Source organism: Muntiacus reevesi, chromosome 10 (assembly GCF_963930625.1).
Source record: "Muntiacus reevesi chromosome 10, mMunRee1.1, whole genome shotgun sequence".
In the NCBI taxonomy this organism is placed as follows: domain Eukaryota; kingdom Metazoa; phylum Chordata; class Mammalia; order Artiodactyla; family Cervidae; genus Muntiacus; species Muntiacus reevesi.
Genome location: NC_089258.1, coordinates 30,761,094 through 30,774,759, shown reverse-complemented (window position 1 = coordinate 30,774,759; position 13,666 = coordinate 30,761,094). Strand labels below are relative to the sequence as shown.

Genomic DNA, 13,666 nt, shown 5'->3' with positions numbered 1-13,666 from the left:
CCCTGCCGGCGGCCCCGCCCCCACCCGGCGGCTCCGGGAGGCGGGGCCTAGCCCGGACGCCGGCGCGGGCGCGGGAGGCCCGAGCGGGCGCGCCCCCGCCGCACGCACGCCGCGCGCGCCCGCCCGCCCCGCCCACCGCTACTATAAAGGGAAAGCGGGCTGCGAGCTGGCCAAGCTCCGTCCGACGCCTTGGATCCGTTTCCATCGGTTGCGCCGTCAGGTCGTTCGTCAGACCCCCAGCTGCCACGATGGTGAAGCAGATTGAGAGCAAGGTACGCGTTCCGGGGCATGCCAGGGCGCGGCACGAAGCCGCGGGCAGCTGGGGTAGGCGGTGAGCCGAAGGTGGGCAGTCCACTCCTCCGCATCCCTCGGGGAAGAGGACGCGGTGGCTCGGCCTGGGACTGCGGGAAGCCCGGGCCTGGCCGCGCCTGGGGCCGTGGAGCTTTCCCTGGAGGAAGGGAGGAGACGGACAGGTTTCCCTGGAGAGCAAGGTCCGGGTGACCCAGTGTGTCTGGAGGATGCGCGCGCGCGGAGAGCGCCCGGGAGTCCTCCACTGCGCCCCCGCCACCCCACTTGCCGGGAAACCGCCATTGGGTAGAGGATGGAGGGAGTCTGCCTTAGGCCCCCCCATCTTTATCCGGACACAGGCAAGGAGGTGGAGGGCTTCTTGAATAAAGCCCGGGCTTTCTGGCCGCCACTCCTTCCTCGTGGAGCCGCGTGATCCACCCGCGCTTTTGGGTGCAGTGAGCTCCCTGGGGAGCGGGTCTAGGCCGGAGACACCCCCTCCCCGGCTGCCGGGCCGTAGAGGTGACGCGTGCTGCAGCCGCGTGAAAGGGGCGGTTCCGGGCTGGAGACACCCCCGCCCCCAATCCCTACGAGTCCGGCTTTAGTAGCCCAGGTGGCGGCAAGGAAGTGAAGTCCGGGCCGCGCCCTCGGGACTCCTCCTCCGGCGACGCAGGGCGTGTTTCCGGCAGCGCTGGCTTTGGGATGACTCAGTCCCCAAGACTGGGCCCGGGGGCCTCCACTGCCCTACCCATCTGGGATTCTTTCTCAGTCTGTGGGGTTCGCTGGAGCCCGGAGTCCCCTGGGTGCGGCCGCGCCCGGCTGTATGCTTGACCGCGTTTGTGTCCTTTTAGGAACGCCCGAGGCAAAAAGTGTTGAGTATATCGAGAGTTATTGCAAACTTAATACTCTCGTGCTCGGAGAATTCAGAACCTAAGAGTGTCCGGTGTACTGTGACCTCTCAAGAAATGGATGCTAATCCAGAGTCAGAAAAGTCCGTGGGAGAAAATTGATGTTGGCTCAAACAGCGGGACGGAACCGTTTACCCTCCTATACTCCCCACCCCAGGAAAGCTGGGAAAAGCGAGTGGAGCGCCCGTACTTGGTTCAGATCTGGGGTTGGCTTTGAAAAATGGAGGTTTCAATGTTAATGGTTCCTTGTCTTTTTTTCCTTTTACGATCAAGAAACATAAAGATCATTGTAGGAAATCTGGGAAGAGAGATCTGTTTCCTAGAAGCAACCACAGATAATTGACATTTTTATTTCTGAGGTGTCTGTGGTCTCATTTAGCCTGAACTCTTTCTGTGTAATTAGAAGATTTTGGAATCATTTCAATAACTGAAAACATTGCTGGATATTTTAGGCAGTTTTCTGTGCTTCAGTGAATGTTTCTGTTACTGACGCTTTATACAGCGTTGAGGCGGTTTCCTCAGGTTAGGGTCAACATCCGTTGTGTGTTTAGTCGTGAAGTCGTGTCGACTCTTGTGACCCCATGGACTGTAGCTCCCTAGGCTTTTCTGTCCATGGGATTTCCTGGGCAAGAATACTGGAGTCGGTTGCCATTTGCTTCTCCAGGGGATCTTCCCAACCCAGGAATCAAACCCACATTTCCTGCATCTCCTGTGTTGGCAGGCGGGTTCTTAACCATGAGCCACAGGAAAGCCTGAGGTCAGTATCTACTCTATTTAGCCTGTAACAGTATCTACTGTTATTAGGTCCAATAACAGTCTATGGGGGGGAGTAGGGGGTGATCCTCTGTGGAGGCTGGCGACTTCATCAGATCAGTAGAATCTCTGAAAACCCATGAAAGGAGTGAAAAATCTTTGGTCTAGCTGAAGTGTCTCAGAATCCATACAACTACAAACCAAAAATTGATTGATTCCTGGAGCTCAGTCTTTTCAAAATTCAGCCTTTTCCTATTTTAGTTGTCATATTTAGTTTCCTATTTAGTTGTGGCACTTTCCTCCACTCATTAATGACAAGATGTACAAGGGTGACAGGAAGTTCACTACTCAGAAAAAGCACTGATCTGGTGTTGTAATCAGTGGGTCTTCAAAGCTATGATCCAGAGTCAAACAAAAGGTAAGCTGATTTGAATGTTTCTTGTAAATATTGAGTACACTTTGATTTTCATCCTGATGGACTAAAATTGGTGCCATTTGGTCATCCAACACAACTGAGGTTTTGGTAGTTCAGAGCCACTGGGGTCTGTTTCAGATCCAAGTGGGATACCTAGACTGTAGAAGTGAGGAAGAAGAAATCAACAGTTTGTTTTAAGAGTGGCCACTGCCTTTCTTGGACTCCTAATTTGAACACACGGGCACTTTTACTGAATGCTTTACAAACCACTCTTAGGCTTGTTGATTGCCTTTGGAATGGGTGTATTTAGGAAAAGAGATGCTGGAAGCTACTCTTATCTGCCCCAAATATGAATGCCTTGTTTTGTTTTCAGAACCTTTGTGTCAGTGATGGGGACCTTTATCAATCCTCACTGGTAGTTTCTAGAAGCTAGAAATTATGGTTTGCTTCTTAGTAAGAGGATATTGACTCATTTTCAAACTGATGTCTGTTTTAGGCAAACTTAAGTGGCCAGAGAATAGAATTTGTCATGAAGTCTTACCTGGCTCTGTGACTCATGTTCAGTGAAGCCAAAATTTATTGCTGAAAGATATTCTAGATTGACAGTAGCCTCCCCAGTATTTACTGAAAGCCAACCATGTTCACAAAACCATGCATTCATCTGAGCAGACACACTGTCGTTCCTTATTTTCTTGTTTTACCTGGATCTTGCGGTAAAGAATGGCTGGTTTGACCTAAAAAAATCACAGGGAAGGCTTTGAAGGAAATTCATCTGGAAAATATAGGTGATGGTTTGGAAAAATAATTTCTATACTTTTTACCCTGTGTGCCCCTCCGCTAAACACCACTACTTTGTCATACCCAAAGGTGTGGTGTGTTTATTTGCATGCAGGTTTGTACCTGCATAACTGCAAACAAAAATCATGATCTACCATCCCAGGGAAACACCATTTGTGAATTGTTTCCCTAAAACATGAGGTAGAAATTAGAAATCTAGGGTAATAACTTCAGAGGAATTCATTTAAAAAATTTTTTTAATGGTGCTTTGTTTACTTTCCTTCTTTAGTGGACCAGATCTGGCCTGATTCTTAGCTTTCAAAGCAAGGGGGTGGTGGTGTTGGTTTTTTATTAAACCAATGTGACTGGCATCTTTTCCAGTCACATTGAAGGAAACTGACTTCAGATATAGATGTTTGTGTTTTGATTGCTCTTCATGGCTGTGGCTTTGGTCAGCACCAGCTGACTAATTGTGGTTAAAAATGAGTCCCTTGTTAACTAGAATGTTAAGTTGCCAGGGTTACAGTATCAAGACCATTGGTAAATTATTCAGGGAGGTTGGTGGTGAGGAATTTCTTGATCATTTCTGATGGTGGAATTCTATTCAACATGCATTGCTTATGAAAAATAACAAAATTCCCTTCATGAAGAACTAAAAACTTTTTTAGTTGGTCAACAGTGAAAGCAGAAATTAATGATAAGTCAAGAGTATGATATCAATTCTGGAAACTGCATTATAAAGAGTATAAGGATATATGCTTAAAAGTCAACAGTAACTGAGTGTAAGGGTGTGGAGAAGTTATTTATTTATTTATTTAGGTTGAGCTTTTGAATGTTATAACATAGGTAAAATTAGCTTAAAAAGTTTTAGTTTTGAAAACAACTTATGTTTTAGTTGCAAAATTTTGTGTTTGTGACATTCAGTTGAAGAGTGACTCCTTGCATCAATCAATAAGCACTTAATGAATGTCTACTATATACCTAGATTTGATGTGGAAGCACTTTTAATACAAATGTCTTTATTTTCCTTTCATTTAGTTTGGATGTGGATTAACCAAATAATATTTTGTATTTGTGAAGACATGAATATTGATACACTGTATAATATCATATTTGCTTCATTCTTAGCAAGTAAGACTATACACCACAGTAGGATTTCTTCAGTTTATTTGCTTGGTTTTCATTTTTTTTTTTTTTTTTTTTTTTTAAATTAAAAAACAGGCCCTAAAAAAAAACAAAAACAAAACAGGCCCTGAAAACAGGACCTCCAAATTGTGCTTTGTGTCACAGTTTATCAAGGCTTTTGGAAATAAATGTAATTTAACATCAGCTTTCCTCTTTCCCTTCTTAGTACGCTTTTCAGGAAGCCTTGAACAGTGCAGGAGACAAACTCGTAGTAGTCGACTTCTCAGCCACGTGGTGTGGGCCTTGCAAAATGATCAAGCCTTTCTTTCATGTAAGTATTAGCCAGCTTATGTTCTTGTAAGCTGTTTGTTTAGGTCCCAACACTAGGAAAGAGGTTTTGTTGTTGGATCTTTCATCTAAAGTCATAGCATAACAACTTAATTTAGAACTTAAGTTTGATACATACAGCCCATGGAAGACAACTTTCAAAAGTTAATTTGGTTGCCTAAGTGATTTTGTTTTTCTTCAAGTTGAAACATGGGCCCTACTTGAAGTTCAGGAATCAAAATCAGTGTTCTAAATTATTTTATTCTAAGAAGAATTTGATTCAGAGAAAGTGTCCTTTATGCTTACCTGTCCCTAAATATCTGGATCTTTAGTCCCTACTTTTAAGTTTCCATTTAAGATGCTTAATTTTAAGTGTGTTGACTGCCACTACCCAGTGGTAAATCTCTGTGGTTTTTTTTTTTTTTTTTAAATTCTCCAGTCTCTCTCTGAAAAGTATTCCAACGTGGTGTTCCTCGAAGTAGATGTGGATGACTGTCAGGTATGTGGCTAGAAATCTGGAATAATGCTGAACTTTTTGCCTTGCCCTTTTTCTCTGAATTGCACATTGCTTGTTTTCATAAATATAAGAAAAACACTAGAACTACCACCCTAGCTAAAAAGTTACTTCAGAAGAACAGGTACTTGTGCCAATTTTAAGCTTAATTCTAGCTGTCAGTATATCACATCCTAAAACAAAATCACTGAGGCATCTATTACCTGACTTTACTTACTAGTCCTCTTTCTAAAAGCCTTCATAGTCTACCTAACAATCCAAGATGCTCAACAAAGAGAAATTGAAAAGACCAAACACCAGGGTACCTTGATAGAGAGCTGAGAAAAGAAATACGCTTAACACTTGAGGTCAGGCAGACGGTTCTGTGGGCATTGTTGTTCTTCGGTCGCTCAGCCGTGTCTGACTCACCGCGAGCCCTAGGATGGCGGCGCTCCAGGCCTCCCTGGCCTTCACCACCGCTCAGAGCGTAACAAGGATGAATTCATTTAGTCCTTGGTCCAGTCACAGTGCCCATTTTACAGATGGGAAAGCAAACGGGGTGGCCATAGGGCTACAGTAAGTAGCAGAGCTGGGATTGAATGTGTGTGGGCAGGTTCCCCTGACCTCAGAGGGACAGGAGTGGGTTAGGTGCAAAGCAGCACCGAGGGTGTTAGACCTGGGTTCGGTCCCGGCCCAGTGACCTCTGCTTTAGGCTCATCCCTGTCTCCGCTGAGCTTTGGTTCCGTTGTCCATGACCAGCTCTTAATACCTGCCCTACAAGGTTGCTTACTCACTGAGCAAACGTGGAAATTCCAAAGGTCCAGAGGGGCCTATAAGAAGGGGGAGGTGCGGTCCTGCCTAAGCCCGTGGGCTCCAGCCTGCACCAGGCTGCTCATCCCCAGGACATTCTCACCTCTTGCCGGACAGACTCCTGGGCGTAAACTTCACATCCTCCAGGAATTCTCCAGTTTCTGCCTTCTACACCCAGATGGGGCTAGTTCCCTCCTCTGTGTTCCCCTGGTGTGTACCGCCCTTCTTTTTCTTGGCTTGATTGCTGTGGGACGGGAGGCTCACGTCCCTTGTTAGCTGTGTGGGCTTGGTAAAGCTGTGTTCTGTGCCTTGGGCTGAGCCTCTGTAAACTCACAAAGTCGATGCAGCTTCGTAAGGCAGTTGTCAGTATCTTAGAAGACCTGTGAGTGCTTAGAGGAGTCCCTGGTACACGATAAGCTCTCAGTGAGCTTAGCTGTTACTATACTGATCTTTGTGTCTGTCCTTCATTATGGTCTGTCAGTTTTTTTGAATCAGAGGCCTTGTCTTAACTTTGTTTCCCCTTTACATCACACACCTGTCGGGCTATAGTAGGTACAGATTGAATGAATTTATATGGTTGTCAAGTACAGTTATTCTGATGTGTCCTGGGTTTTTTAAGAGCAGACAGTATGTGTTTGTGAAAAAAATCTTGCTTCCTGTTTTAACCTAATTCTTTTTCTCTTAAGCTGGTCACTTTAGCCAGGTACAAATGGCACCTGGAAAGGGCTAGAGAAACTGGTTCTAATCCTATCAGACATCAAGTGAATGCATTTTTATTTGGAAGTACTAACACATACTAGATGCTGCACTGAGCCCTCTACCTGTATTATGTCATTTCATCCAGACAGTAACCATGAGAAGGGTTTTTTATGAGCACCCCAGAAGGAAGAAAGGTCAGAGGCAGAGCCTGGGGATCTGGCCCCTGCAGCACTGTGCCGGGCCCAGGGCAGATGCTCTCTGCCTCAGTCCAGAACCTCTGGGAAGTAGGTGCGCGGAGCAGGCCAAGATGTCCGTATGACAGTCCCTCCTTTAGGCCTGGTAGGCATCCTCATCGTCACCCTGAAAGTGTCTAGACCTTAAAATGACCCTCTCATAAGTTGACCTTTCGCTTTGAGCAACACGTAGTTTTGTTTTGTTTTTTTTTTACATTTTTTATGCAGATAATTGCTGTCCATGAACTCCAAACCCAGGGCACTTAATGTTTATAGTATTTAGGGGGCAAACAGCACCTAGTTTTAATAGAAGAATCTCTATAAACACTTGAGGTGGGAGAGATTATCTTTCAGGTGTAATAAATTCAAATGGACAGTCAGAAGGCATGGACATATAGTGTGGTATACATACAAAACAATTCTGTATGCGTAGTGAAGTACGAATACTACTTTTGCAAATGATAGACTGATCTTATTTCCCTAAGAGCAGACTCTACTCCCAGCTCTTCAGAGTATGATACTGGTAGGTTAAAAGAAAGTAACTTAGATTGCCATGTGTCTCCATTTTGATTAGAATAGCCAGGAGTGAGTGAAAAAAGGTGACAAGAGCAGGTTTAAAGGCATTTTGGTCTTCTGTGCTCAGTTACTTAGTAGTGTCCAACTCTTTGTGACCCCATGGACGGTAGGCCACCAGGCTCCACTGTCTTGGGATTTCCCAGGCAAGAATACTGGAGTAGGTTTTCATTTCCTTCTCCAGGGGATCTCCCTGACCAAGGGCTCGAACCCACCTCTCTTGTCTCCTGCATTGGCAGACAGATTCTTTACCACTACACCATGTGGGACAAAAGGCTAAGCTAGAAACCACCAAAAAGAATTGTAATAAGGTAAAATGTGGCCTGTTACACTTAATACATGTGTGCTCAGCCATATCCAGCTCTTCTGTAACCCTGTGGACTATCCTGCCAGACTCCTCTGTCCATGGGATTCTCTAGGCAAGAATACTAGCAGGGGTTGCCATTTTTCCTCCAGGGGATCTACCCACCCCAGGGATTGAACCTGCAACTCCTGCATTGGCAGGCAGATTCTTTACCATTGAGCCACCTGGGAAGCCCTGTTGTACTTAACTAGTAAAAACTAATAAAAAGCTGAGATTGGGTAAACCTATGGTGATGGAGAACAGATCCGGGGTGGGGTGGGGCGGGATAGGGTTTGACCATAAAGGAGCCACTGAGGAGGTCTTAGGGGGAATGAGGGAAGAGTTGTGTATCCTGATTATGCTGTGACTACATAAATCCCAGATTATTTTTTTAAATGGCAGGAAGTTGGGGTGCCATTAGGGACTGGCTAGCTTTCTGTTTTTAAATGAGGGAACTGATCAACTCAGGATAAAGGATGTTAAAACCTTAACAGTAACTCCTTAAAGTGTACGTGTCTTTTTATAATCCCCACAGGAATGGGCAAATTAGTGCATAGAACAAGTAATAGAAAACAAAAAAAAAGTAAAACATTCACAGAGGTGTAATAGAGGTCAAATATTATTAGTTACAGACTAACTAACCTTTTGGGGCTTCTCTGGTGGCTCAGTGGTAAAAAATCTGCCTGCCAACGCAGGAGATACAACTTTGATTCCTGGGTTAAGAAGATCCCCTGGAAAAGAAATGGCAACCCACTCCAATATTCTTGCCTGGAGAAAGCCATGAACAGAGGGGCCTGGTGGGATACAGTCCATGGGGTCGCAAAGAGTCAGACACAACTTAGCAAGTAAACAGCAACTAATCTCTACTGAAGTCATTAAACTCCAGTAAAGCCCATGCTCTCAATGACTGGAGTAGGGAGGGGCCGCTGGTCTGATTACATGAAAAGTCAAACTGGATGTCAAAAATCATGATACATACTGATAAATTGATACATTTGAATTAGTTTAACCATGTGTATCTAGGGGCTTTAAAAGGAGTATTCTCATTCCCTTAGCAGTGCTTACTTTCAGGGATGGGGATTGAAGAACAGTGTCATATCACTTTCATACCCAGTGAGAGAATTCTTTATGCTTTAACTAAAAATTTGTCATGTAAAGACTTAGACTGCAATTTTAAGACATACAACGTATGAACATGATTAAAACACTTGGAAGTTTTCTCAAAAGCATTACTGTTTTCATGACTTAAAATAAGCTAAGTTAGGCAGTTGTACCAATGCAGGAGTGCCAGGCTCTGCCTGGGTGAGGTATAAAGCATGCAGTATCTCAGAATAGGAATGAGACTATCATTTCCACTGATTGGGACCCTGTATTTTCTGCTCATAAAGCTTTGGGAGTGGCTTTCTCACCTGAAACTTGTGATCAGTGTCTTTGGATGTAGAATATCTTTTTCGGTAGGTTCCAGTCTTTCTTGATGGCTGTGTTCAGTAGCTAGCTGTGATTCTGATGTGCTCAGGAGAGGAGGTCCTTCTACTCCATCTTCCTTATCTCCAAGTCCTGTTGTCTTGCTTGCTCATTCTCTCATAGGTGCTGAAGGTCACTTGTACCACCTGTACGTTTCTCTGATTAGAAGTCCAGGAGAGGGTGGCTCATCATTTCGACCCCATTGCCCTTCTAACACCCACTTCTTCCGAGGCTTCTGCCAACTGCTTGCATGAAAGATGATATCCACCTGGAGACTTAAGAGTGAGGGAACTGCAGTAAACAGCTGCTTTCGCAGTGCTGGGAGGAGCCAGCCAACGTTCCCAAATACTCAAGCAATTCAGTTTTTGTTTTTTTTTTAAAGCACTTACATAAACCAAGCAACCTATCTGGACCAGATTGATCCCATAGACAACCATTTTTTAATCTTTTAGCTTAACTAGTCATCTTCGGGTCTCCTGGTTGTTTATGCATGCTAAGTCGCTCAGTCATGTCCAATTCTGTGCGACCCTATGGGCTGTAGCCCGCCAGGCTCCTCTGTCCGTGGGATTCTCTAGGCAGGAATACTGGAGTGGGTTACCAGGTCCTCCTCCAGCGGACCTTCCGAACGCAGGGCACAAACCCACGTCTCTTGGGTCTGCCGCTTTGGCAGGTGGGTTCTTCACCACTAGCACCATCTGGGAAGCCTGGTCTGATTACTCACCTCAAGGTCCCGAACCTTGACATATGCAACTCACTATCTTCCTGTCAACTCTCCACCCCACTTTTCATCCTGAATTACTGGAATTGGTACAATTAAAATGTTATGATCTTCGTTTTGGTTTTAAACAAATGTTCTTGCTAATTTCCATATGACTCTTGCTTTCAGTAAGTATTTGGTGCCTGGAATGTCCAAGGCATTCAGCACATTCCTAGCCTTTTTACTGCAGCCATCACTGCCCTGTGCTGCTTGGTGTGGTGTTTGAAGAAAAAGGAAAGCTTATCAGGAAAAGAGCAGCAGTTGTCTGCCACCCTTCCTGCCCAAACTAGCAACAAGACATGTGCAATTTCATAAAGATGTAAAACCACACTTTTATTCCAGTCTCAGAGGGAGAGGTGAAATTAGGCTGCTTCTGTTGTCTGGTGGCTCAATCTCGGGGCCGCTCCATTTTTTTAATTCCTGTGTTCCTCATTGCCACGTCCCTGACTATAAGACACCACGGTGTTTGTACCAACCTTGCTTTCCTGTGAAAGTTCTTTGGTTTCTGTGATCTGCTTCTCAGGGTTCTTTCTGCCTCCTTGGTTGCTGTTCTTCACAGCTTTTGCTCACCACGCAGTTTAAGACGGCATGGTTCCTTCTGCATATCTCTCCCTACCCTCTCTGAGTGCTGAGCTGATGTTTTCAATCCCTGATGGATCTGTTCACTTGAAACTTGTCCAAAACATTTTCATGGAATCTTCCAAACCTGGTGTGAATAAGGTGTGGAGAGTGAGGGGTGGTAAAAGCAGAAAATCTATGGAGCTGTCCTGTAGGTTACCGTGACTTTCTTCTTGAACAAGTCCTTTGTAAACAAGTTGGTCTCTCTCCCAAACTCTGAACTTTAGCCTATGATCATCATCTACGTACTTCACTTCAAGAAAACAAAATAATTCTGTTAAACAGTTTGAGTCACTGTATAGTATCTGAGGCTAGTATCTCTCAAAGATGAGAGTACATATTAAAATTTTAATTGAGACTATAACCAATTTGGCTTTTGTGCCACTATATCATTGTTTAGGCATATAAACATTGACAGAGCCCTGATGTTGAGTTCTGGGCATGTAAGAGGAAGAAGAATCTGGTTTTAGATCACAGGTGTCAGCACTCAGTCTTGTTTTCATCTTCTTACTGTACCTCTCTTCCCCTCAGGATGTTGCTGCAGAGTGTGAAGTCAAATGCATGCCAACCTTCCAGTTTTTTAAAAAGGGACAGAAGGTGGGTACACCTGACCTTGAAAACCAGCTGGGTAACAGGCTAGCGTGGCATATAAACAAACAAGCGACTTACCTTTCATACTGGGAAGCACATCCCCATTTTTTTCCTTTTAAGAATATTTAAATATGTCATTCTTCATTAAGTACATAATGAGACATCTCATTGTTAATTAATCTGTTAAGTCACAGGGATTTGCTGATTAATCCCTGTGATTGGTACTTCATATTTATATCACAATGCATTTATCTTTGTTCAGAGGTATTTGTGTAGAAAAATTGAGCCTTGACTTTTGAGGGTGGGTTTTTTTTGTTGTTGTTTTTAAACTTAACTGAGTATTATCCATGGATGTAAATTTTAAATAAGTATATACTTCCCGTCTTCCCCAGACCCATTCTGTGGTCATAGCTGATACACAAAATAGGGATGCAGTGCTACATCTAATGGCAATTCAATATTCTCTCAACAGGTGGGTGAATTTTCTGGAGCTAATAAGGAAAAACTTGAAGCCACCATTAATGAATTAATCTAATCATGTTTTCTGAAGACATGGCCAGCCATTGGCTGTTTAAACTTGTAATTTTTTTTATTTACACAAAGGAAAGATCAAGTATGAAGATTATATACCTTACTGCCATCTGATAAGTGACAATAAAATATTAACTCTACACTTTTTAAAACTGTCTCGTGTCTTTACCTAGTTTTCAAAATAAATGAAAACTGGCCATTTGATGGAATTTAATGTCCTAGTTATTTTCATATGTTCTTCTTTTTTGGTGACCTTGTAGGCCACCGGTTTAAGGTTTTGGGTTTTTGGGGGGTTTTTTTGGTATTTCTAGAAAAATCTTATTGGGGGCAATGCAGGTAACAGTAATGTTAAAAAAAATTTTTTTTTTTAATTTATGCACAGAGAAAGTATTTTATATCTCCTGTGTTCTCTGAATGATCCTTATGACCAAAATTGATGTCTGCCCATGAAGGAATTGTTTATCTCTGATTTGAGATTTCCTGTCTCGGGTTACAATGAGCTGCCAACTTTGGTAACAGAGTCCTGTTACCAGTTAGGAATTTTTCATAGGTGGTTCACAAGGAAGCTCCTTGTGAGTAAACTTGACAGTGGGAATTTTGATTCTAAGTAAGAAACTGGTTTTATAGGCCAGATAGAAGTTCCAACCTAAGTGGCAAAGAGTGTGGAAGTTACTGTTTATTTCATTCAAAGAACACTTGTTTCTTTGTTCTAGACACAGCAAAGGGCTGAGGAATGCTTGCAGAAACTGTTTTCAAATTTGTACAGTAAAAAGTAATCATAGAATTAAATCATATGCCTCTTACCATCCTTATAATTTAATCTTTGCAATAATCCTATGAAGTAGGCAGTATAATCCCCATTTCCCAGTGAGGAAAGCAGCAAAGAGATAGAACAGGAGCACCACACTAGTCCGTGGATGATCAGAGATTGAAACCAAACAAGTCTAGGGTACAAATGCTCAACTATTACCCTGCCACTCTGTACATTCTAGAAGGCAAACTAATGACTGATCGACTGGTATGTACTGTGTGTGCGTGCTAAGTCCCTTCAGTTGTGTCTCTTTGCGACCCTATGGACTGCAACCTGCCAGACTCCTCTGTCCATGGAATTCTCCAGACAAGAATACTGGAATGGGTTGCCATGTCCTCCAGGGAATCTTCCCGAGCCCGGGACCAAACCTGCATCTCCTGCATTGGCAGGTGGGGTCTTTATCACTAGCACCACCTGGGAAACCTCATACTATAAGGCCAAAACAAATGGGCACAGACGGTGGGGAGGCGAGAGACAAAGTGACTCAACATTTAGGAAAGGCAATCCAAGGACTCCTACAAGCAGGATCCCAGGGTAAAGTAGGAAAGGACTCCTACAAGCAGGATCCCAGGGTAAAGTACCAGGTGTTTGCGTTGAACAAATGGGTGGTTGGGGTGCCAGGTAATGAGTAAGGTGGGGATTGGAGGAGGCAGGTCAGGTTCTCTAGGGACATGTTAAGACATGCTTTTGTGGTGTACATTTAAGATGAATGATTTCATGCAGACTGCTAGGTTCTTGTCTGGACTAGAATAGGAGTTTGAAAGACATCATAATGTAGATGGCTAAGAACAGATGTATGGGAACATGCAGGATAGAGCATCCAGAGAAGTCTCAGAACATCTTGATGAGCTCTCAACATTTAGAGACCAAGTAGAGTGGGAACCAACAAAAGAGACATAAAAGAAGCCAGAGGGAAAAGAGGAAACTCAAGAGGGCTGTTTTGTGTTGTTGTTTTTTTTTCTTTAACCCCTAAAGCAAAAGAACATTTCAAAAAGGAAGGCATGTTAACTATCAAGTGCTGCTGTGAGCCTAAGATGATTGGAAAACAAAATGCAGAGTGATGGTGACAGTTCTTAGGGAAGAACAGGGATGGGAGCCAGGGTGGTGAGACCTGGAAAGTGAGTGAGCAGAAGTGACTTTTAACAGCCATCCT

The 13,666-nt window shown here is 43.9% G+C and overlaps 1 protein-coding gene across 1 annotated transcript; it reads left to right on the top strand.

Annotated features, from left to right (window-relative positions):
- Window positions 1-113: 113 nt before the first annotated feature.
- Window positions 114-11,911, top strand: TXN (thioredoxin). Its single transcript, XM_065946912.1, has 5 exons — window positions 114-272; window positions 4,490-4,594; window positions 5,030-5,089; window positions 11,112-11,177; window positions 11,644-11,911. The coding sequence occupies exons 1-5, from the start codon at window positions 249-251 to the stop codon at window positions 11,704-11,706; spliced, it is 318 nt and encodes a 105-aa protein (XP_065802984.1). The 5' UTR covers window positions 114-248; the 3' UTR covers window positions 11,707-11,911.
- Window positions 11,912-13,666: the final 1,755 nt, after the last annotated feature.

What these genes read in the sequence shown, in the direction of transcription:
- TXN (XM_065946912.1), top strand. Translation starts at nt 249, where the DNA reads ATGGTGAAGCAGATTGAGAGCAAG. An exon ending in TAGATGTGGATGACTGTCAG is followed by an intron (nt 5,090 to 11,111) that starts GTATGTGGCTAG and finishes TCTTCCCCTCAG; the next exon opens with GATGTTGCTGCAGAGTGTGA. An exon ending in TTTTTAAAAAGGGACAGAAG is followed by an intron (nt 11,178 to 11,643) that starts GTGGGTACACCT and finishes TTCTCTCAACAG; the next exon opens with GTGGGTGAATTTTCTGGAGC.